The sequence below is a fragment of the Neoarius graeffei genome, chromosome 3, assembly GCF_027579695.1.
Source record: "Neoarius graeffei isolate fNeoGra1 chromosome 3, fNeoGra1.pri, whole genome shotgun sequence".
NCBI lineage: Eukaryota > Metazoa > Chordata > Actinopteri > Siluriformes > Ariidae > Neoarius > Neoarius graeffei.
In genome coordinates, this window is record NC_083571.1 from 4,788,636 (window position 1) to 4,810,795 (window position 22,160).

A 22,160-nucleotide genomic window follows, 5' to 3' on the forward strand; every position below is an offset into this window, starting at 1 on the left:
TCACTTTGAAATGTCCTTATTTTTGAAAGAAAAGCACTGTTCTTTTCAATGAAGATCACTTTAAACTAATCAGAAATCCACTCTATACATTGCTAATGTGGTAAATGACTATTCTAGCTGCAAATGTCTGGTTTTTGGTGCAATATCTCCATAGGTGTATAGAGGCCCATTTAATCGACCCCACAAATGTGATGCTCCAGAAACTCAATCTGCTCAAAGGAAGGTCAGTTTTATAGCTTCTCTAAAGAGCTCAACTGTTTTCAGCTGTGCTAACATGATTGTACAAGGGTTTTCTAATCATCCATTAGCCTTCTGAGGCAATGAGCAAACACATTGTACCATTAGAACACTGGAGTGAGAGTTGCTGGAAATGGGCCTCTATACACCTATGGAGATATTGCACCAAAAACCAGACATTTGCAGCTAGAATAGTCATTTACCACATTAGCAATGTATAGAGTGGATTTCTGATTAAAGTGATCTTCATTGAAAAGAACAGTGCTTTTCTTTCAAAAATAAGGACATTTCAAAGTGACCCCAAACTTTTGAACGGTAGTGTATATACGAAAGTTGTTCGTCTTGGGACGAACTACATATGTACCGAATTTGGTATGTTTTGTTGGGTGGCCGAATGTCCTGGGTTGCAGAACCACATGTGCGAGGGCCCATCAAGGCCGCTAGCAGCTTTAATTTTCTTTGGGTTTTCTGAGATCAACACAGGGTCAAAATTATACATACAGAGTCAAAAATTTACATACACTCACTTTGATTATAAATTCCGAGGTGCTGAAACTTTCAAAATGTCTCTTATCTTGCCAAGGCCGAGGTCTCTTAACTTCCTGTTAGTGATCATGATTGACTACAGCTGGTAGCTTCTCTGTACCTTCATAAAAAGGGTTTGTTTACAGCACTCACTGGATTGACCAACACACAGTAAAATGGGAAAGTCCAAGGAGCTCAGTGCAGATCTGAGAAAGAGGATCGCAGATGTACACAACTCCGGACTGTCTCTTGGAGCCATTTCTAAACAACTGCAAATTCCAATATCAGTTCAAACAATTGTATGTAAGTTATTGTGAGGTGTAATCACTTTGCCAAGCCACTTTGCTGCAAGAAAACCCAAACGGTCACCCTCAGCTGAAAGGAAATTGCTTTGGATGGTCAGGAACAACCTGGGAACCACCATGGCACAGCCCTGCCATGAACTGGAAGCTGATGGATCACTGCTATCCCAAGAAATAACCCCCTGTTCCAAAATTGACACTAATTCTACCATGAAGAGTTGTGAAATATCCAACCAGAATTCTGCCAGAAGCTTGTTCATGGCAAACAAAAATGTTTGGTCGAGGTGAATCTTACGAAGAGACATTTTACCCAAATATTAGGCATGCTGTATGTAAATTTTTGACCCTGTATGTATAATTTTGACTCTGTGTTGATTTCAGAAAACCCAAAGAAAATTAAAACTTGTGCACCAAATTCTAGTGGGTTTTTTAATTAAAGCTGTATGCTGTACAATCATTCTGCCACAGAAAAAGAACAGTTCAGAGAAATGACTGAAAGCCCAAATATTGCCATGACATTCAGATCCAAGATGACATTCATGTCACTGTATGTAAACTTCTGACCACTACTTACTTACTTTATTTATTTATTCTGATTCAGTTCTGTTAGCAGGCTGTTCATGTTTCACATGCTAAAGAAAAGCTTATTTACTTCACTCTCTAATTTATACAAATTAAACTAAAAATCTCACCGAATGTCATAAAGCTGTAGCCTGCTGGCACGCTTTTATTTGAATACACACCGTGCACTAAATTATAACTCGGTTAATTATAGCACATGAAGGTCGCGGCAGGAAGAGCTCGAACTTTGTGACCTCATCAGATCAGTTTTACAGGAACATGTTTGTTAAAAGATTAAATACAATCTCCATCGGATCATGAAGAGGGTTTTATAGCATGTACACACACACACACACACAGCTCCAGTTTCACCTGGGTCATGCCGAGAGCAGTGTAACCGATCTCGAACAGATTTTTCTCGAAGGATGTGTTTTGGTATTCATTTCTGAAACTTTAGAATGGTGTGTGTCTCTTACACAACAGTTTATAAATCACTTAACATTACGCAAACATGCCCTGATACACAACAAACCTCTTGCACAACTTCACATTCTTTGATATTTAAGGAAGGAGTCTCCAGTCTCAGCACTTTGTAAGCACATTTTCAGGACAGAGGAGTTTACAAGCTACGTTTTTTTTTAATTATTATTAACTAAAACCATATTATAATAATAAGCCCAGATACTTTCTCATTGCATTACTTTTAGGGGCGGGGCTTTTGTTAGACCTGACTTTGTGATGTCAGTAAATCTAACACTACGTTCACACTGCAGGCTGAAGTGACTCAAATCCGATTTTTTCGCCATTATGTGACCTGTATCCGATCTTTTATTGACAATATGAACGACACAGATCCAATTTTTTCAAATCTGACCCAGGCCGTTTGGATATGTGGTCCTAATTCCGATTCCTATCCGATCTTTTCATATGCGACTTCAGTCTGAACCGCCAGGTCGCATTCATCCGACTTACACGTCATCAACAAGCCACAAACGTCACTATTCTGCGCTGAAGTAGGCGGCGGGTCTCTCAAAAAAGTTACAACAACATGGCACATGACATCAATGCGACTCTGCACCCACACGTTCCTTTGAGGTTGCAGTCACTACCCCGCAGAACGCCTGAGCCAAAACCCTTGCCCTCTTCCTTCTCAACCTCCTCCTTAACATCAGGCTATTGTGCATGTTCTGGCTCCGTCGCAACAACAACTGCATCATCGCCAGGTACTCCATGCTGGCTACTGTCATACACAGGAAACTTTAGGTTACTTCCGTAAACACTGGCCATGCTCACTGCATGTGACGTCGTCGTATTCTGCAATGCGCATGCGGAACACTTTTAGGTCGCTTTTCGTTCATACTGAGGATCACATACAAGTCGCATATGTTTGTTAATGTGAACGACCTCACAAAAAAATCGGATTTCACAAAAAAATCGGAATTGAGCATTAAGCCTTGCAGTGTGAACGTAGTGTAATCTTCACAGATTTGGATGATGGCTAATTGCTGCCTGCTAATGTTTAGCCAACGTTTAAAACCTGCATGCTCCGTGAACTAGCTAATGTGGTGGTTGTCATGGTAATGTTGTATTTTAAGACAGTGAATCAGAAGAAGTGTCGTATGTGTCATATTCAGAACGCAAGACCAAAAACTGTCATAGTTTATTAGCATACAGTTAGCTGACTAGCGAAATGAGCTAATCTTAGTGATTTTAGGCTAGTAGGACACTCCTAATTGTTCCCATATTTGCATAATCATGCATATTCATACTATTCACTGTATTTTTAATGAGGGTACATTCACAGCTACGTTTATTCATTTCTTTGGCAGTTAAAAAAAACTACTAGACTATTAGATTAGAATAGATTTAAGTCAATGTAGATAAAATATACTAATAATTTACTCAAGGGAAATTTTATTTAGTTTATTTAAGCAACCACAAATGGATTGTAAAAACATGTTTATCATTTATCATACATCATATACAAATATTATACACATATCCACATCCTGTACACTATTACACAGAATATAAAACACAGTAAACCAGTTTCCATATGTCAGCCTTTCCTTATACTTAAAAAAAATAAATAATAATAATAATACGCTCAGCAGCCACTTTATTAGGAACACCCCTACCTTTCAGTTAATGTTCAAACATCAGAACGGGAAAAATTGTGATCTCAATGTTTGTGACTTTCTTTCAGTGTGGCATGGGTGTTGGTTTGAGCCAGATGAGTATTTTTGGTTTTAGGATTTCAGAAACTGCTGATCTCCTCCTGGGGTTTTCACACACAACAGTCACGAGAGTTTACACAGACAGAATGGTGCGAAAAACAAAAAACATCGAGTGAGTGAGCGACAGTTCTGTGGGTGGAAAGGAAACAAACGCCTTGTTGATAAGAGAGGGTCAGAGATCAAAAAATGGACAGATTTGAGGTGGTTCAAGCTTTTTGGCCAGGAAGGATATAGTAACTCATATAATCACTCTTTACAACCGTGGTGAGCAGAAAAGCATCTCAGCATGCAACAGAAAAACAGAAGAACACATTGGGTTCCACTCCTGCAGCCAAGAACAGGGATCTTAGAATTAACAATAACAAGTTCTTATAAAAATGGCCGGTGAGTGTATAATAAATGAAACATTTCATGAGGAATTGGCTTCCTGGTATTGGAATTAAATACTCGGACGGCGGAGGATGACACAAGCGATCACATGGTCAGATTTATTGCATTCCTGTGGTTCAAGCAATTATACACAAGTATAAATCTTTAATTGCTACACTTTACTTTGAAATTGTATCATCGCTCAAGTTGGATTATGTCAACTTTGGATTCCATAAACTCAATTTGTATTAAAACTGAATTTGATGCTTTTGGAAAATACCAAGTGAAAAAAAGAAACCTATGTGAAATTCCAATCCAAATTCTGAAAATTCTGCTCATCAAATTTAGTTATAAATGTACAGTATACCTTTGCTATTTCGGCCAATCAGAATTCAAGAAATCATCGGACACCCATAATTAATCAACTTACTCCAATCTAACTTTGTATTTCCTGTGCAATTTTGTCTGGGTGGTTTATTTTTAAATTTTATCTCATTGGATTGAATGGAGCGTAAAAAGTTTTAAACTCTAGCAGTATTTAATGTAAACATAAAATCAGTTTCTAAAAAACTTCTGAGGAGCGTTTTGGCTATTTCTGTATATTATCCTTTTTTTTTTAAGCCATGGCATGACCTATCTAGAAAAATAGAAGATTCTGAAAAACCAAAAGAAGACTCAAGACTATTTTTCACATTTAAAATCCAACGTTTTACAGGATATGAGTAAACGATTCTCTCTCGTGCCGTAAGAACTTGATAAGCCTCCCAGGCAGAGGAAGCTTGTTCATCTGTCTTAGTCTCTGGATTCCGAGCTGCTGGCGAATCTTTATTCTGCAGAGATGCATCAAGGGCCGAGGAGGCACTGTACAGACAATCAGAGTTATAATGTTTTACAGTCTGTTATTCACAAAACAATGCCTGCTATGGAGTAACCAGGTAAGTGTATGGATATAAAATGCATTTGTTCATGTTCAAGTACTTTATTCTTGTCAGTGCCATGGTAGGTACAGAACATATCCAGGGAACACTGGGTGTAAAGTGGGAATACAGCCTGGATGGGAGATCAGCCCATCACAGGGCACCCCACACACACATTTATGTCTGTGAAGCTTCTCGGTCATCCAGGTCATTGTAATCCATAGGTGCTAAAGAAGGCAACTGGACTTGCTTGAAATCCTTGAAGATGTTTTGCCTCTCAGGATGAGAGGCAAAATGTCTTCAAGGATTTCAAGCAAGTCCAGTTGCCTTCTTTAGCAGCTACGGATTCACACACATTCACACCTGGAAGCAATTCCAAGTCACTAATCCATCTACTGGCATGTTTTTCCAAGGTGACAAGAAGCCAGAGTGTGGTGTTATGGTGCAGTAGGTATCCTCACAGCTCCAGGGTCCACAGTTCAATCCTGAGCCCAGGTTACTGTCTGTGTTGAGTTCCGAGCCCGTTCCTCCTGTGTCCGGTTTCCTCTGGTTTCCTCCTACCTCCCAAACACATGCAAGTCAATGTGAATGTGTGTGCATGGAGCCCTGTGATGGACTGGTTACCAAAAACCAGGAAGTATTCCTACCTCTTGCCAAGTTTAACCAGGATAGACTCTGGATCCACTACCATCCTGTATAGCACAGGATGTATAGCACCTATATACCACACATATTTGGATCTTAGGAGTTTATGAAGAGAAATGTTTGCAAATTAAGTGGAATTTTATATACCTGCTTTGTCTTTGATTGGAGCCCATTCACTATAGCTGTCCAGGTGTTCAATAAGTCTGGAACAGAGCTTCACGTGACCCACATAGTCTAGCAGAATGTCTATGATGGGTCCAGCCCAGCTGGTGACTGATGGTCTGGAGATCATCTTGCAGAACTGTTGGAGTCACATGTTTAAACAATAAAATAAATATACAGGTAGGTTCTAAATTGTACTATTGGTGGTCACTGGGGTACCTAGTATGCGCCTGGTATGTATTGTTGTATCTTTGACCTGGGGAAGTAAATTTTCATTGCAAGGGCCTTGTTTGGCTAAGACTGTCCATTACAGACTGTACCTGTTGCCTGGCATTGCACCTGACCCCCACTCTTCATGCAGGTGGTGAGCCTGCAGGTTAGGTGGGTGGCCCAGTCACCAGATGCTTGTCTGTGAACATGACCCCCAGGCCTGGCTCCAGAGGTGGGTAACCCTCATCCAAGCAAGGTACCTTTTTATTAATCTTTCATGAGGGTCATTAGGATCACTCTTTGTTTGACCTCTATCCTCAAACCTCTTCACTAATTGTGATGCTACTGGGAGCATTAAGCTCCCAAGAACATAACCCTTAAGTTCACTGAAGTATACAAGCCAAGTCACTATGGCAAAGGTCTTGATGCACAAAGAAGGGAATGTAAATTGCTCTGGAAATCACTGAGGTATAAACCACTTTGTGTACATCCTTTGGACCTTTAGTTCTTTTTATGTTCTACCTGGGAAAGTGAATGTCAAAGTCAAAGTCCCTCCCACACCTCCCTACTCGCATCTGTATTGCAGCATGCCTTGCCAGATGGCAGTGGGTACCATTTTTATGATGGTCTTTGGTATGGTCTTTTGGTACTTTAAAGCCAATGTAATGTAGATGAATAGCCATTGAGGACCACTACTGTCTAAGGTTAGTCTCAGATGTATCTTTCATTCAGGTACAAGATACAAATTCACAATACCAAGGATGTACCCTTAGGGATCCCCAACATTTTTTCCCCTGAGATTTACCTGTACACAGCTTTCTGAAATTTCATTGCTGATGTAATATAGCCTGTCCCTTCCATCATTGCTGGATTTCATGGGTGGGTGAGAATTGCTGCCATAGTCACACTTAAAACATGATAGGGCATCGCATCCATTATCCATGAGGTGCTTGAACATTGGCAAGTAATTCATGCAAAATATCAAAGCAGCTGGGAAGTTGGTGGGATGAGTTGGGAGCATGGAGTTAACATTCGCACCATAGTTGACCAGAAGCTTGACCATTTCTATGCAGCCCTTCCTCACAGCAACAAGCAGGGGATTGAAGGTGTCCAGGTTTGGGTTGGCCCCAGCCTCTAGGAGCATCGTGGCCGCGTCAATATTACTATTGCACACGGTGAAGTAAAGTGCAGTGCTGCGACGATCCTCATACATTTTGGACCAATCCTCTGACAGCATGGAGTTGACATCAAACTCGGCGTCTATCAACCTCTCAAGAACGTCATCTCTGTTGCGTTCTGCAGCCATATGAAGAGGACTGATACCACAGTGCTTGATTTTGGCTCTGCTAGTTCTTGGTATTAGCATGGCTACAATTCTGAAGAAGAAAACATGTTATGCAGTTAAGATTTTGCCTGATCAAATTAATTCAGTACCAAGTTATCAAAGGATAAACCTTGTTTCACGAACCCATCATGTCCATTTTTAGCAGCAACATGAATAGGGAGTAGTCCAGCTTTATTAGATTTGTTAACGTTAGCCCTTTTAGACAGGAGAATCTCCACGACTTTACTGTGACCATTTTTAGAGGCTTCAAACAAGGCCGAGGCACCATCATTAGCCTGAGAGTTGACATCTGCACCTAGAGGACGATAAACCGAAGAAACATTAAGAACCTAGGAAGGACCAACTTTAACAGGACACATCCACTTGCAAATTTGTTGCCATATATCATGTTTAATATTTATTATCCCTTTCATCACTGCATAACCGGGAAGGGGTTTCCCGACAATAATGAGACTGGAATAGCGGTCTGCAGTGGTGAAAGGGTTAAGTGTTTCCCAGGATAAAACCTTCGCCTGATTGACGTGGTTGGCAACCTTGCAAGTGGATACGTAGTGGATCAAATGAACTTAGTGAACTTTTTTGATTTGATGCCTACCTTTCATGATCAGGAAGCTAAGAACTTCTGTAGCGCCACACTGAGCTGCCGTAAACAGCGGATCTATGCCGTAAATGTTTTTAGCCATCAGGTTTGCCCTTGCTTGCAGTAGCATCTTGCAGATCTCCACATTTTTGTTTGCCACTGCTTCATGCAGCGGCGTTGCACCTTGCACAGATGCTTTGGTTGTCAGTGCTCCGAATCGTATCAGAAGACCGACAGCTTCTTCAGTTCCCCTTTCACAAGCTGTACAAAACAATGTTATATATACAGAACTTTATTTACCTCAACAGCAGTCTTAATTACTGTAATTGCTTTGATATAGACATTAAACCAAGCTTAAAATGTTTATTTCAATTTGTTTACATGTTATGGATACTACTTGATGAACCTGCATATGCTGAGTCCCGCAAAACGTGATCAAACACCTCAAAAGGTCATACAAACCAGACCAAATATGAATATAAATACAAAGTGCTGATACTGGAGACTCCTTCCATATTAGATAGCATATTAGAATGAGTCCATTAATATGAACCTGCACCATTATCAGAGCAGAGCTTATAGAAAGTGAACCATTCAACACCTTCTGACCAATCAGAATCCAGAATTCAACAGTGCTGTGGTATAATAGTTTAATATTTTATCGTAGCTGCATTAATCGCACAGCTAGTGAAAATTCGACAAGTTTTTCAGACTGCCAATGAATTTATATACACTCACTGGCCACTTTAACAGGAACTTGTTGTTGATTCTAAGATCACCATTCTTGGCTGTAGGAGTGGAACCTAATGTGTTCTTCTATCTTTCTGTTGCATGCTGAGATGCTTTTCTGCTCACCATGGTTGTAAAGAGTGATTATATGAGTTAGTATATCCTTCCTGGCCAAAAAGCTTGAACCACCTCAAATCTGTCCATTTTCTGATCTCTGACCCTCTCTTATCAACAAGGTGTTTGTTTCCACCCACAGAACTGTCACTCCTTCCCTCCCTCCCTCAAATTTGCAAAGCATGAGGAGTATTATTACTTCGCAGTATTGTGTTAGTACCATCCCCCATGTCAGACAATATAATCCCAATTTTATTGCTAACATACTTGATTCATATTAAAACATATTTGCCTTTGTATAGCGGAGTCTCCCACTGGTGGTTTGCCAGATTGGGATCAGCACCCTTCTCCAACAGGTAACAGACACAAGCTGAATGTCGGCGACTCACGGCCAGAAGAAGCGGAGTTTGGTTCTTCAGGGTGCGTCTGTTAATTGTCTCTGGTTCAGCTAAAAGCATCACACAATCAAATACTGCCACAGATCGACATCCACATAGGAAATGCAGGACTGTTCAGGACGCGATGGTCTATAAATGACTCCTTACCGTTTAGCAAAACCTTTAGACAGTCAACATGGCCGTAGTAAGCACACTCGTGCAGGGGGAGCCAACCTTCCTGATTAGCTTTCAGAAGGTTTCTGGATTTGGTTTGTATTAGCTCACTTAGAGCTTTAGCATCACCTTTCCAAATCGCTGAGAGAAAAGGGTCTAAATCACTGTAAATAAAACGCCAAACTTGCACCAATCAATCAATACGGTAACTTCAGCCACATTTGTGATCATTTTGGTTTTGCATTTCAAAGAAAGACAGACAAACAGACAGACACTCACTTGACCGACTCAACAGTAACCCGGAGAAATCCATTGTGTCTTGTCCAAGCAATCACTTCCTTCTTGTCCTTGGTGAAGATATGGTTTTGAGTGTCTTGGTTGATTCTTGGGCATTGTTTCTGACTGTAAGGATGATAACAATGTCTCGTTAGAAGGGGCTGGACTTCACAAATCACTTCAGCAATATTACATGACTAAAATTGGACTTTCCCACTTTCCCAACGGAGTCAGAATCTGGGAGTATCAGTATTTGATGATCAAGTAAGTGCGTATTAGATTTTAATGATGTGTAGTAACTCTACCCAGGAAAGTATAAGTTTCTCTAGAGGTTGTGGTTTGAGGACTACTGATGGACGTTATTCATAAATGGTAGTTGAAATGAAATCAGGCAGCTCAGCTCAGCTCAGCGAAAACCATTAAAGACAAAGCACAGCAAGTTCGATTTAGTAGCCCAAATAAAGACCAGGGTGCCAATACTTTTATTCTTCATGGAACTCGAGGGACGTTTCAGTGTCACGTTTATCAGTGTTGCTCCACTGGATGAATATGAAGTGGTGCACTAGGTAGGGTACACTATCCTGTGTAGTGAGCATGAGTAGTGAATAGAAAGGCACTTGGGATTCGAAAGACACTGAAACATGACTGTGGGTAAAAAAAAAAAAGAAAAAAAAATTATTTAAAATTATTAGAAAAGAGAAAGACATTCTCGACTTCACCGGACATTTTCACCATGACGATACTGTGACTATTCATTTGCTGTACCACATTATTTGGTGGAAAAGTGTGAACAGTTTGTTATGAAGATTCACCTAGCTGGCAGGATGAGTGGTGGATTAGCGGGTGGATTAGCGGGTGGATTAGCGGGCGGGTTCGCAGGAGGAGGGACATTCTGAGACTGTGGGAGATGTGAACGTTGAGTCGTCAGTCTCGGTGTGCGAGAGCAGATCGGCTGAGTATCAGCATCGGCTAGACTTCGCTCAATAGCGAGCTGCAGGAGCTGCTCCTCAGACATGTTAGCATAAACGCTGTAGTCCTCCGTGTCCACAGAGGAAGTTGTCAGGCTTGGGGCTGACACCCGGGCAGCCGCCATCATCCACCTGGGGAGGTGAGATCCTGCGAAGCACAGCATGAATATTCCACATAAATGCAGTTAGAGAGTGCAAATGTTTGTGCCCCAGCACAAAACAAATGTCAGAGTATTAAAAAATAATAATCTTTATGTCTATATCACTGTTCCTACTGAATCTGAAATCTCAAAGTATTTTAACATCAAAGATAAAAAGTTAGAAGAGCAATATAAGAATAAATAAAATGTTTAAGCATAACAGAACTTTAAAAATGAAATCCAAAATGATGAAGCTATAATGCAAAAGATATGAGTCCAACAATTAATAACCAACACAATAGCTGAGTTTATTGGGTTCGCCACATTCTCACAAATCAAAAAAAGCAACTAATTATGAACAGACAAAATGTGGCAGGGGAAAGGAACAGGACTGACGTCCCGATTACCACCTACAACCCTGATTCCAAAAAAGTTGGGACAAAGTACAAATTGTAAATAAAAACGGAATGCAATAATTTACAAATCTCAAAAACTGATATTGTATTCACAATAGAACATAGACAACATATCAAATGTCGAAAGTGAGACATTTTGAAATTTCATGCCAAATATTGGCTCATTTGAAATTTCATGACAGCAACACATCTCAAAAAAGTTGGGACAGGGGCAATAAGAGGCTGGAAAAGTTAAAGGTACAAAAAAGGAACAGCTGGAGGACCAAATTGCAACTCATTAGGTCAATTGGCAATAGGTCATTAACATGACTGGGTATAAAAAGAGCATCTTGGAGTGGCAGCGGCTCTCAGAAGTAAAGATGGGAAGAGGATCACCAATCCCCCTAATTCTGCGCCGACAAATAGTGGAGCAATATCAGAAAGGAGTTCGACAGTGTAAAATTGCAAAGAGTTTGAACATATCATCATCTACAGTGCATAACATCATCAAAAGATTCAGAGAATCTGGAAGAATCTCTGTGCGTAAGGGTCAAGGCCGGAAAACCATACTGGGTGCCCGTGATCTTCGGGCCCTTAGACGGCACTGCATCACATACAGGCATGCTTCTGTACTGGAAATCACAAAATGGGCTCAGGAATATTTCCAGAGAACATTATCTGTGAACACAGTTCACCGTGCCATCCGCCGTCGCCAGCTAAAACTCTATAGTTCAAAGAAGAAGCCGTATCTAAACACGATCCAGAAGTGCAGACGTCTTCTCTGGGCCAAGGCTCATTTAAAATGGACTGTGGCAAAGTGGAAAACTGTTCTGTGGTCAGACAAATCAAAATTTGAAGTTCTTTATGGAAATCAGGGACGCCGTGTCATTCGGACTAAAGAGGAGGACGACCCGAGTTGTTATCGGCGCTCAGTTCAGAAGCCTGCATCTCTGATGGTATGGGGTTGCATTAGTGCGTGTGGCATGGGCAGCTTACACATCTGGAAAGACACCATCAATGCTGAAAGGTATATCCAGGTTCTAGAGCAACATATGCTCCCATCCAGACGACGTCTCTTTCAGGGAAGACCTTGCATTTTCCAACATGACAATGCCAAACCACATACTGCATCAATTACAGCATCATGGCTGCGTAGAAGAAGGGTCCGGGTACTGAACTGGCCAGCCTGCAGTCCAGATCTTTCACCCATAGAAAACATTTGGCGCATCATAAAACGGAAGATACGACAAAAAAGACCTAAGACAGTTGAGCAACTAGAATCCTCCATTAGACAAGAATGGGTTAACATTCCTATCCCTAAACTTGAGCAACTTGTCTCCTCAGTCCCCAGATGTTTACAGACTGTTGTAAAGAGAAAAGGGGATGTCTCACAGTGGGAAACATGGCCTTGTCCCAACTTTTTTGAGATGTGTTGTTGTCATGAAATTTAAAATCACCTAATTTTTCTCTTTAAATGATACATTTTCTCAGTTTAAACATTTGATATGTCATCTATGTTCTATTCTGAATAAAATATGGAATTTTGAAACTTCCACATCATTGCATTCCGTTTTTATTTACAATTTGTACTTTGTCCCAACTTTTTTGGAATCAGGGTTGTAAATCTGACACGCTAAAGCATGGTGATACAAAGATTACACTGTGAAAATTACATCACAATACACCATAATATCAGTCAAAGTAATAAATAAATAAATAAATAAATAAAAATATTTTTATATTTTTTCTAAAATATAAAAAATATAAATCTATAGGAATAAAATATATAAAACATAAAAATATAAAATTATAAAATATAAATAAAATACATAAATGAAATAAAATATTAATTTAAAATATAAAATACAAACAGTGAAAAATACTTGCTTGCTTGCTGTCACTCATGCAGAGTATGACGTATCCAACATCTTCGTTGATGGGAGAATAGTCCGATACGGTGTAGGCATGTTCGGCCACAGTGGTGGCATCGATGTTGATTGCCAATGTTGGGAGGAGTGTTACTTGTGCTAGCTCGGCTGGTTCTTCTCAGGCTGTGCTGCTGAGTTTCAGCTTGGAGGCGATCTTCAACAACTTTCACAGAATTCTTGGTGAGGTGGTGCCAGGTCTTGTGATCACGTGCCATTTCTTCCCATGAGTTAATGTTAATGCTGCAGGCAGCAAAATGTCTCTTGAAGCAGTCCTTGTAATGCAGTTTGGGTTGTCCAACAGTTCTCTTTCCCTCCGACAGTTCCCCATAGAACACTGCTTTAGGAAGCCTGGTGTCCTCCATTCTCACCATGTGGCCCGTCCATCACAGCTGGCTTTGTGTCAACAAGGCTTCAACGCTTGGGATTCCTGCTATAATCCTGACTTCCATGTTGCTGACCCTGTCGCTCCACTTGATCTTAAAGGTCCCATGGCATGGTGGTTTGTTGATGCTTTAAACGGGCTCGTGGAGGTTTCCGGATGTTATATCCGCAGCCTTTCTCGAAATGAACCCTCGGCACGTAAATATAGCCTCCTGGGAGAAAGCCCCATTTCAGTGCTTTTCCCAGTGCGTCGTTTTGCTAATGAGAAGCAGGAGGTGGGGAAGGGTAGAGGGTGGGGGCGGGCCATGGGGGGAGGGGCTTGACCAAGCTGCGCACACACATACTCGCTGCTATCAGCGCCTGTAGCCACACTGCTAAGACAAAACCCCGTTCTCCCTCGGACTCCTTTCGTAAACTCAACGTGACACAGAGAACAGAGAGTGAGAGTGTTCGGAGTGGTAGTTTACGAACGTATAATACCCTAGGCTTGAACACGCACTCCATAACCAAAGAGGATAGAAGCAGCAACTACAGCAACATATCGCTTATCCAACAGAAGACATGCATTGCGGAGCAATAGTCAAACATAAGCTCATAAGTTACAGTCAATTTCCAGACTAAACTCAGTTTAACAGAGCATGCTGCATGCTCTTTAGTTTTGTAGCGCAGATTACCTGGCTAACTGCAGGAAGCGGTTAGCTGCACAGCTAATGTAGCCATTGCTAGGCTAACGCACTGATTTTAAAACACGGCAAAACGATCAGTTATACACTTACTTGTTCGGTGTTTGTTGCTGATGCAGTAGGGATGCTTGGTACGGACCCAGGCTTCAGTGACAGTTGATGTGCAAAACCTGCCCTGTACTGTCCCAAGTTATGGAAACATTCCTCAGGAAAATGCTTCCGACAAACATACACCGTCTTAGGTAGACTCGACGGCGTATTATTGGAGTAAATAAAATTAAGCCACTGCGTCTTCAGGGGCTCTCCCGTCGGCAGTAAAAACAGACTCTTTTCTGTGTTGTCACATCCATGTACAGCGCAATTTCCATGTTTCGCTCGCTTAGGTGATGCCATGTTGTTGTGTCCTCTATGGTCTCCTCACTACAACTGGGCGGGCAATCCATACAGTGGGTGGGAATCCAGAGGGGGGGCGTGGGGATCATCTCCCTTGCTGACGTAGTAAAGGGAAGAGCTTATCAATGTGCCGTTTTGACGCGCCATTCTCAAATGTTGGGCATAGTTTGGTTTACACATTATGAAATTTCTAGCCACTGGGGTGACTTAAGAAGGTCAGAGGAACTCATTTTAATGTTAAAAAACCTCATAAAGTGAAAATTTCATGCCATGGGACCTTTAAGAAGCTGCCTGAGGTGGGACATCTGCGTCTTCTGGAGTCTGTGCATATGATGGCAGTACAATGTATAAGATTCAGAGGAGTAGAGAAGGCCCGAGAGGACAACTGCTCTGTAGACTTTGCACTTGGTGCTAAGTCTGATACCAGGACGTTTCCACACTCTAGTTTGCAGTTTTCCAAAGGCAGCAGAGGTAGCGCTGATTCTCTTCTCCCACCTCCTTTGTAAGGCTGGTGTTGCATGAGACTGTGCTCCCTAGGTAAATGAAATGTTCAACACAGTTCAGACATTCGCTATTGAGCAGGATGTCTGGTGGCTGATCATCTGAGGCAGGTGGTGGCTGGAACATCATTTCTGTCTTCTTCACACTGATGGTCAGTGCGAGGCTTGAAGCAGCAGTGCAGAAAGAGTTCAACATGGTCTGGAGATTCTGTGCTGAGTGGGACACCATGGCTGAGTCATCAGCGTAAAGCATCTCCCTCACACACACTCTTCAGGTCTTTGTCTTGGCCTTGAGTTGTCGGGCATTGAAGACCTTGTCCATGGTCAACCTTGCACTTCTGAAGCCGTTTTGAGACTCTGTGAGGACTGTGTCCAAGATGGGCTTGATGCAGGAGAGAATAATCTTGCCAAGGACCTTTCCTGCAATAGCGAGGAGCGAAATGCCTCTGTAGTTTCCACATTCCTGCTTGCTGCCCTTCTTCTTAAAGATAGGAATGATTGAGGCATCTTTGAAGTCCTGAGGGACTTTCCTCACGCCAGATTGTTGACAGAACATCAAATAGCACTTCAACAATGCAGTCTCCTCCTTTCTTGTACATCTCAGCTGGGATGCTATCCATACCAGGAGCTTTATGCAGAGCAAGGGTCTTCACAGCTCTCCTCACTTCCTCCAGGGTAAGGTCATCATCTGTGCTTATCAGGACTGGGCATTGCTGGATATTGTTTATGACCGCTGGGTTCGCATTGGAGCTTTGGTTGAGCAACTGATTGAAGTGCTCTCTCCATCCCTCTAGGATCTCTGAGCACTCAGTCAGGATTGTGGAGTCATCGGCAGTGAGTAGGGACAGGACTGAGCACCTTGTGGGCCGTACACTGTTTTAAATGCATGGAAGTACCCTTATGTGTCGCTGGCATCAGCCATCCCTTGTATCTTGTCTGCCAAATCATTCCACCACTTGTCTTCCATCCGATGAAGTTCTTGCTGCAGTGTGGCTTTGGCTCTGGTGGACTCCTACTGGGCTCTTGGGGTTTGCAAGCTTCGCTTGTAAGGCTTTTCTCTTCTCCTGTATAAGGTCTGATATGGTTCCAACTCTGTCCTCGAACCAATCTCGACTTTTGCATTGGGAGTGGCTGAGTGCCTCTACAGCCTGTGTCATTAGGCAGGTCTTGAACTTCCACTTTTCTTCAGCAGAGGTGTCTGGCGCCTGGGTGAAGTGGGCTTGGAAAGCTTGGGCAAGTTGTTGTCTAATGTCAGCATTATCCATTTTCTGCACATCCAGCTTCTTCAGCGGTTTGCTGGCTGGCCTCCTAAAATTGTGGTGTACTGATAGCTTCATCCTACTTCTAATAATAATGTGGTCCGTATTGCACTCAGCTCCTCTCATGGCACGTGTGATACAAACATCCTTCAGATGTTTCTGGCTGATTAAGATGTAATCGAGCAGGTGCCAGTGGGCTGATCTGGGATGCTTCCATGAGAAGAAATGATGGTCTGAGTTCCTGAAGAAGGTGTTAGAGATAGCGAGTTCAAATTCTGAGCAAAGTTGTAGGAGCAGTTCTCCATTGCTGTTGTAGGGCCCTCTTCCAAACTTTCCGAGAACATTTGGCCAGGTGTTGTAATCACTGCCAACTCGTGCGTTGAAGTCCCCCAGGACGATTACGATGTCATTGCGTGGTACACAACTGAGGGTTGCTTTCAACTGGGTGTAAAAGGCTTCAATGTCGGTCTGTTCACTGCAGAGGGTTGAAGCATACACACTCAAAGCTGTTGCATGTGTAGTTGAGCTGACTGCAAAGCAGAGAGTCATGATCCTGTCAGAGACTGGCTTTGGCATTTCTGAGAACTTTGGGAGCAGTTGGTTAGATATGGTAAATCCAACACCTGATGTGCCTTGTAGAGGTGATCCGTATGGGGTGCCTGACCAGAAGAATGTATGTGTCTGCTCCCTTCTCTCACCACTGTCTGACAGCCTCATCTCTGAGAGTGCTGCAAGATCGATGCTGTATGTCTCAAGTTCTTTGCTAAGTAGAGCTGATTTTCATTGAGCATGTTTTGTGTTATTAGCAAGGTTCATATATTCCAACAGGCAAAATGTAGAGTAGGTTTGCGGTTGTGCCCACTTGGTTGAAGACCCACTGGCCATGGGAAACCAGCCAGGTAAGAGGGTTGGTGAGCCTTGTTTACCTTGCATTTTCTTGAGGCATCTTCGGATTGAGGCAGGCGGGGCGTCCCGGAAAAGGGCCGCCTGGTCACCCAGAAAGGACCTTGGACCACTGTCATCCTCAGTGCATCCACGACCATCACTCCTGGTCCACACAAATGGTCTTGGTCCTGGTCTTGAAGGGTTGCCGGTTAAGCCTGCACAAGGGTTTTAAGGTGGGAGGTGCATTGTGCTGGTACACTACCCACCCTCTGGGCTGTCAGCTGATGAGTCAAACGGCAGGAGAAAATCCAGACAGCTTGGTCAGTTGGCAGCTGCCCTGCATTATCAGCTAAAGCTGATGAGATTCCTGGTGGCCACTTCTGCGAAGGATGTCCCAGGTGCCCAATCAGGATATCAACCACCTGCTGCCACGGTTGACTGCAGTGCCGGTCAAGAGATTGATGTCCCTCAGCAGCCACAACTGGAAAAGATGTTCCAGATGCCTGATGAGAGGTTCCACCACCTGCAGCCATGGCTTCACTATTTGACCCATAGCTGGGGGATGCAGTTTAACGTCATATTTCCCAACAATAAGAATAAATTAAAATAAAATTGTGGTGACATGAATGAATGTATATATTGATGAATAAATATAAGATGCATAAAATATCTTATAAAATATAAGATTATAAAATATATGTCAGTCACATGGCACAATATCAGCATGAGATAAAAAGAGAAAAGGGAGGGAAAAAGAGCTGAATAGATTGACATAACAAAGGAAAGCTATCTATTCAAAACCAGATACTAATATTTGAAGAAGAAGAAGAAGAAGAAGAAGAAGAAGAAGAGAAATAAAGAAGGGGAAGAAGAAGAAGAAGACAACAAGGGAAGAAGAAGAAGAGAAGTAAAGAAGGGGAAGAAGAAGAAGAAGAAGAAGAAGAGGGATGAAAAAGAAAAAGAAGAAAACACAACACAATCCATGGTAATAATAATAATAATAATAATAATAATAATAATTCCACCCCCTATTGCTCCTCCAAAACTTTGACTTTTCATTTTACATCATTCTTTTCTCTTTCTCATATTTGTATAATTCGATGTCAGAATCCACACTGCAGGTGAACTTTTGCTCCGATCTGGATGGAGCATTTAACTAACATCACCTACAACCATCGAAAAAGTTCTCATCCTCACTCCATCACTACGACGACAACACAAACTTGCTCCCAGAGCTGGCATTTAGAGGAACTGCTTATGGTTCCATCATACAGGATAAAACTTACATACAATTTAAAACCTGAGCTTTTTATCCGAGGAGAAGTTCCACAGTTAGTGGTATCTGATGTGACTGAATGTGTGCCATACCTCAGTCGGGGTGAAAACAGACCAGGAACCAGGATGGTGTTGGGATTTTGTGGAGAAGTTGTGCTCTTTGGGATGCGTCTCTCCAGACTGCTCTGTGGAGAGATGGATTACTGTATTCGTTTAAATGCTGCAGTGAAAGTAATCTGGATCTGATTCTGTAAACAAACCTGTGACCTCCAACACATCTTTACTTGGCTCACACGTAGGGCATTAAGGCATGTGTGGCCCAGAGATGGGGAAATACAGCGATACTGCTGGGAGTAAACAAACTGCTCAGTCAGGCGTAAACAACAGAAAGGTTCTCTTGAAACTGAGATTGAAAATGGACATGATTGTGTCTATTTGCATCATTTTGGGAACAAACTGAGCTCCACATTTGAGATAGCATGATTAATTTGGGTATTTACTCACAAAACAGACTGTTTTTATTCATTTATAATTCATCTCTGATCAGCGACATGTCAAATACAATACGATACAGAACCCTTTCAGCTCTGCGTTCTGTCAGTAACATGAAGCAAACATCATGCACTGAAAAGTGAAACATTAATTGCGTTGCTCTTGTGTTACGTAATCAGCACAGGATTCTTTTCTTTTTAAAGAATTAAACAAAGAAAGTGTGTTTGACGTGAACGGGACATGATTCTTCGCTGCGTGATAGACCTCTTTGACCATCATCACTGTGTTGCAGCAGTGCTCCTCTGAAATGAAACGAAATGCAAATCGTTGTCCACTCACAGCTTTGAGCCACACTGAGGGGGCGTGGCTGTAAACAGGAAATACTCAAAGAAAGCTTTTTTCCCTCCTGTGTGTTCTACATTGTTTTTTATTTAATATGTCAAACCTGTTCAGGAGTTTCAGGAGTTTCAGCTCTTGGTACACGTTTAAAAATGTTCTTCAAATTAATTAAAATAATTCATTCATAATTGTAGGTTTTATATTTTAATATTGTATGACTGAGTTGAGACTCAAAAGCCAACAACAAATCAGCTGTGAGTTTATTCAGACAGAAACACAGCGAGGCAAATTAACACAATAAAGAGGGGTTTATATTTAATTTAATACAAATATGTAGAAATTAACTAAACACACACACACACACACACACACACTATAAGCATGGCTGAAATATCCCTGATATGATGAGAGATGTGCACCGAGTCGTGGGCGTCGCTGTCAGACACATGAGAGGAAACAGAATGAATAGAGCAGCGGGTGATTGTTGTGTATCTGTGATCATATTAATAATGAGATAGAAATGATTAGTGTTGAATTAATGCTGCTGAATAAAAACACACACTCTCTCTCTCTCTCTCTCTCTCTCTCTCCAATTACACACACACACACACACACACACACACACACTCGGACGAGCTCTCTTATCTATTTCTACACTGTAATTCTATCACCATCATCTGGTTAAAGTTCACTCTCTCTGTCTGTCCCATTACACACACACACACACACACACTCTCTCTCTCCCCACAATTACACACACACACACACACACACACACACCCTCTCTCTCTCTCTCCCCCCAATTACACACACTCTCTCTCTCTCTCTCTCTCTCTCTCTCTCTCTCTCTGTCTCTCCAATTACACACACACACAAACACTTTCTCTCTCTCTCTCTCTCTCTCTCTCTCTCTCTAATTACACACACACAAACACTCTCTCTCTCTCTCTCTCTCTCTCTCTCTAATTACACACACACAAACACACTTTCTCTCTCTCTCTCTCTCTCTCTCTCTCTCTAATTACACACACACAAACACACACTCTCTCTCTCTCTCTCTCTCTCTAATTACACACACACAAACACTCTCTCTCTCTCTCTCTCTAATTACACACACACAAACACACTTCTCTCTCTCTCCAATTACACACACACACACACACACACACACTTTCTCTCTCCCTCCCTCCCATTACACTCTCCCCCTCCCTCCCTCCCATTACACTCTCCCCCTCCCTCCCATTACACTCTCCCCCTCCCTCCCATTACACTCTCCCCCTCCCTCCCATTACACACTCCCCCTCCCTCCCATTACACACTCCCTCCCTCCCATTACACTCCCTCCCTCCCTCCCATTACACTCTCCCTCCCTCCCTCCCTCCCTCCCATTACACTCTCTCTCCCTCCCTCCCATTACACTCTCTCTCCCTCCCTCCCTCCCTCCCTCCCATTACACTCTCCCTCCCTCCCATTACACTCTCTCTCCCTCCCACCCATTACACTCTCTCTCCCTCCCTCCCTCCCATTACACCCTCCCTCCCTCCCTCCCTCCCTCCCTCCCATTGCACTCTCTCTCCCTCCCTCCCATTACACTCTCTCTCCCTCCCTCCCATTACACTCTCTCTCTCTCCCTCCCATTACACTCTCTCTCTCCCTCCCATTACACTCTCTCTCCCTCCCTCCCATTACACTCTCCCTCCCTCCCTCCCTCCCTCCCATTACACTCTCTCTCCCTCCCATTACACACTCTCTCTCTCTCTCTCTCTCTCTCCCTCCCATTACACACACTCTCTCTCTCCCTCCCATTACACTCTCTCTCCCTCCCTCCCATTACACTCTCTCTCTCTCCCTCCCATTACACTCTCTCTCTCTCCCTCCCATTACACACTCTCTCTCCCTCCCTCCCATTACACTCTCTCTCTCCCTCCCATTACACTCTCCCTCCCTCCCTCCCTCCCTCCCTCCCATTACACTCTCTCTCCCTCCCTCCCTCCCATTACACCCTCCCTCCCTCCCTCCCTCCCATTGCACTCTCTCTCCCTCCCTCCCATTACACTCTCTCTCCCTCCCATTACACACTCTCTCTCTCTCTCTCTCCCTCCCATTACACACACTCTCTCTCTCCCTCCCATTACACTCTCTCTCCCTCCCTCCCATTACACTCTCTCTCTCTCCCTCCCATTACACTCTCTCTCTCTCCCTCCCATTACACACTCTCTCTCCCTCCCTCCCATTACACTCTCTCTCTCCCTCCCATTACACTCTCCCTCCCTCCCTCCCTCCCTCCCTCCCATTACACTCTCTCTCCCTCCCATTACACTCTCTCTCCCTCCCTCCCATTACACTCTCTCTCTCCCTCCCATTACACTCTCTCTCTCCCTCCCATTACACACTCTCTCTCCCTCCCTCCCATTACACTCTCTCTCTCCCTCCCATTACACACTCTCTCTCCTCCCTCCCATTACACTCTCTCTCTCCCTCCCATTACACTCTCTCTCCCTCCCTCCCATTACACTCTCCCTCCCTCCCTCCCTCCCTCCCTCCCTCCCTCCCATTACACTCTCTCTCCCTCCCATTACACACACTCTCTCTCTCTCTCTCTCTCTCTCTCCTCCCATTACACACACTCTCTCTCTCTCTCTCCCTCCCATTACACTCTCTCTCCCTCCCTCCCATTACACTCTCTCTCTCTCCCTCCCATTACACTCTCTCTCTCTCTCCCTCCATTACACTCTCTCTCTCTCTCTCCCTCCCATTACACT

At 42.9% G+C, this 22,160-nt stretch overlaps 1 protein-coding gene across 2 annotated transcripts; it reads right to left on the bottom strand.

Annotated features, from left to right (window-relative positions):
• Positions 1 to 3,628: 3,628 nt before the first annotated feature.
• asb2a.2 (ankyrin repeat and SOCS box containing 2a, tandem duplicate 2) lies at positions 3,629 to 18,911 on the bottom strand. Of its 2 annotated transcripts, XM_060915769.1 has the most exons (12): positions 18,828 to 18,911; positions 18,661 to 18,747; positions 10,573 to 10,876; positions 9,764 to 9,886; positions 9,479 to 9,648; positions 9,226 to 9,381; positions 8,106 to 8,351; positions 7,634 to 7,805; positions 6,971 to 7,541; positions 5,941 to 6,094; positions 5,796 to 5,865; positions 5,577 to 5,705 (listed from the first exon to the last, which is right to left on the bottom strand). In XM_060915769.1, exons 3-12 carry the CDS (start codon positions 10,854 to 10,856, stop codon positions 5,645 to 5,647), a joined length of 2,007 nt encoding a protein of 668 aa, XP_060771752.1. In that variant the 5' UTR covers positions 10,857 to 10,876; positions 18,661 to 18,747; positions 18,828 to 18,911; the 3' UTR covers positions 5,577 to 5,644. The 2 variants fall into 2 exon arrangements, with proteins under 2 accessions (XP_060771751.1, XP_060771752.1); XM_060915768.1 differs by lacking the exons at positions 5,577 to 5,705; positions 5,796 to 5,865 and adding an exon at positions 3,629 to 5,092.
• Positions 18,912 to 22,160: the final 3,249 nt, after the last annotated feature.